The following is a 1,955-nucleotide window of genomic DNA, read 5'->3' on the forward strand; positions in this document are numbered from 1 at the left end:
ATCCTCGCATCAGAATATTGAGGTTCGTAATAGGCTGCCAATATCCAGAAGTAGCCTTCAACCAATCTATCTCGAACATAAGGTAGCTTGGTAGATAGATCCAAATTCTTCCACCATCTAATTAAGTAGATACGTAAAACGTGAGATCATGGGAAGTATTTACAGCCTTGAGTAAAATGAAGTAGGTAAAAAYGAGATAAACTAGTTAGCAACAAGTTTGATAGCATTTCCATCATATCAAACGTTTAACATGGTGTTTTTTCATCTCTTCCCCGAGGTGGTAAATAACACCTTGGGAAAAATGGGTGGTTCCTCTAAWWAAAAAAACGATCATTTATACGTACTTGCTTATTTGGCTAAGCTCTTTCCTATGCAATGATTGGACCAAGTTGAAATCTAACTTGGCAAGCTTTAGCAAGTCCTCGTTATGAGAAGATTCATGCTCATAGATTGGTATGTAGCGCAACGCCTCAAGCATTGGCAACCTTTTTCGGAGAGGCTGTCGTAGTGCTTGTTGTATTTGTATCTTAAGAGAATCATCGTTCCCCACATGATTTTTGGCTATGTTTTCAAGTTCTGAAGTTGTAAATTCAATGGCAGCATCTAAAACTTCTTCTCCTTCCACCCTCAAGTATGCTGCTTCGTACAGAGAAAGCATGCCTTGGACATCGTTTCTTAAGGATTCCAGAAATTTTCCATTGTTGTCCATGTACTTCTTGAATATTCCTGCAATGGTAGGCATTGGTCGCATGTTACTTCTTTCTTTTTTACCAAAAAATAAGCTTGATATTCACAATAGAGACCCTGCAATCTTTTTGGAGGGCTTGATACATCCAAAGCTTTAGATTACAGTCTAAGATGAGGTAACGAAGCTACATGCATGTGAAGCAAATAAAAGGGATAAATCTAAACATTTAACAATCTAATCATCCAAACTAAATTACACACACTCACACCAAAACAACGGTCTTTAAACATGTTGATAAAAGACCCTAAACACATGTAAAATTGGGCCCTAAAATTCAAAATCTCACATTTAGGAAACTTAACATAATAATTAGATTCTATTAGTTTGAGAGAGATTAGTTAAATACCACTTGAAACATTGAACCCATGTTGTCGTAGGAGTCGAAACCAAAGTGAAGTGATTTGGAGGTTATCATTGATCCATTGATCCCCATATGTAACAAAGATATGGTTTAAGGATTCCTCAATTTCCTCCTCAAAATGATAAGCCACACCGAGACGTTGAACCGCATCAATAAGTTCCATTAGCTTCACATGTTGCATTGGTTTGGTTAAAGTTGTGATCACTAGCTCTTTTCTCACTTTCTCTCGAAGTTCTTTTGCTTGTTCCTCCTCCCAAGCTTGATCCTTTCTCTGCATGCCAAAATAAAACAACCAACTTAATATAACAAAAAGAGACTCAAATGATATGTTTTCAAACAAAACTTGCTTTTAATCACGAGAATAATGGTAATATAGACAGAAACCTCATCGTATGTGAGAAATTGATCGCCCCAAATGCTACGATGGAAGTTCACTGTGCTGCGGATAACCCCTTGTTTACACTCGTTATGATCGGTGGTCGAAGAACTGTATGAAACAGGAGCCATTGAATTCATGTTGATCTAAAGCTGATAAAGTAATGATGAATCAAGTACTAGTTAGCTCCAATTTGTATGAAGGAAAGCTTGGGCTACAAATATATATATATATAGAGAGAGAGAGAGAGAGAAAAAAAAAAGGAGGCCAAGCAAGATTCATTGCATGGTCCACGCAATACTCCTACGGCGGCTTCCAAATTCCTTAATCTCCAATGTTGAATAGAATTATAAAAAGGAAAATAAATAAAATAAAATGATTTAAATAATTTTAATTAATGAATTTGTCACCCATCTACTTGAGACTCTGACTACTACTCATGTTTGCCTTCTTATTTCGTTTTGACCAAA

At 36.4% G+C, this 1,955-nt stretch overlaps 1 protein-coding gene across 1 annotated transcript; it reads right to left on the reverse strand.

Moving 5' to 3' along the window:
- Nucleotides 1-215: 215 nt before the first annotated feature.
- On the reverse strand, nt 216-1,671 carry LOC112505526 ((E)-beta-farnesene synthase-like). The gene is made up of 3 exons (XM_025109422.1): nt 1,494-1,671; nt 1,095-1,380; nt 216-726 (listed from the first exon to the last, which is right to left on the reverse strand). Exons 1-3 carry the CDS (start codon nt 1,623-1,625, stop codon nt 335-337), a joined length of 810 nt encoding a protein of 269 aa, XP_024965190.1. The 5' UTR covers nt 1,626-1,671; the 3' UTR covers nt 216-334.
- Nucleotides 1,672-1,955: the final 284 nt, after the last annotated feature.

This window comes from Cynara cardunculus, unplaced genomic scaffold (assembly GCF_001531365.2).
Source record: "Cynara cardunculus var. scolymus isolate 2C unplaced genomic scaffold, CcrdV1 Un_Scaffold_11745, whole genome shotgun sequence".
NCBI classification, from domain to species: Eukaryota; Viridiplantae; Streptophyta; class Magnoliopsida; order Asterales; family Asteraceae; genus Cynara; species Cynara cardunculus.

Coding starts and splice junctions, on each gene's coding strand:
- LOC112505526 (XM_025109422.1), bottom strand. CDS start 1,625: ATGAATTCAATGGCTCCTGTTTCATACAGTTCTTCGACCACCGATCAT. Junction 1,381..1,493: donor AATTTCTCACATACGATGAG/GTTTCTGTCTAT, acceptor TTTGGCATGCAG/AGAAAGGATCAAGCTTGGGA. Junction 727..1,094: donor TGGGTTCAATGTTTCAAGTG/GTATTTAACTAA, acceptor CTACCATTGCAG/GAATATTCAAGAAGTACATG.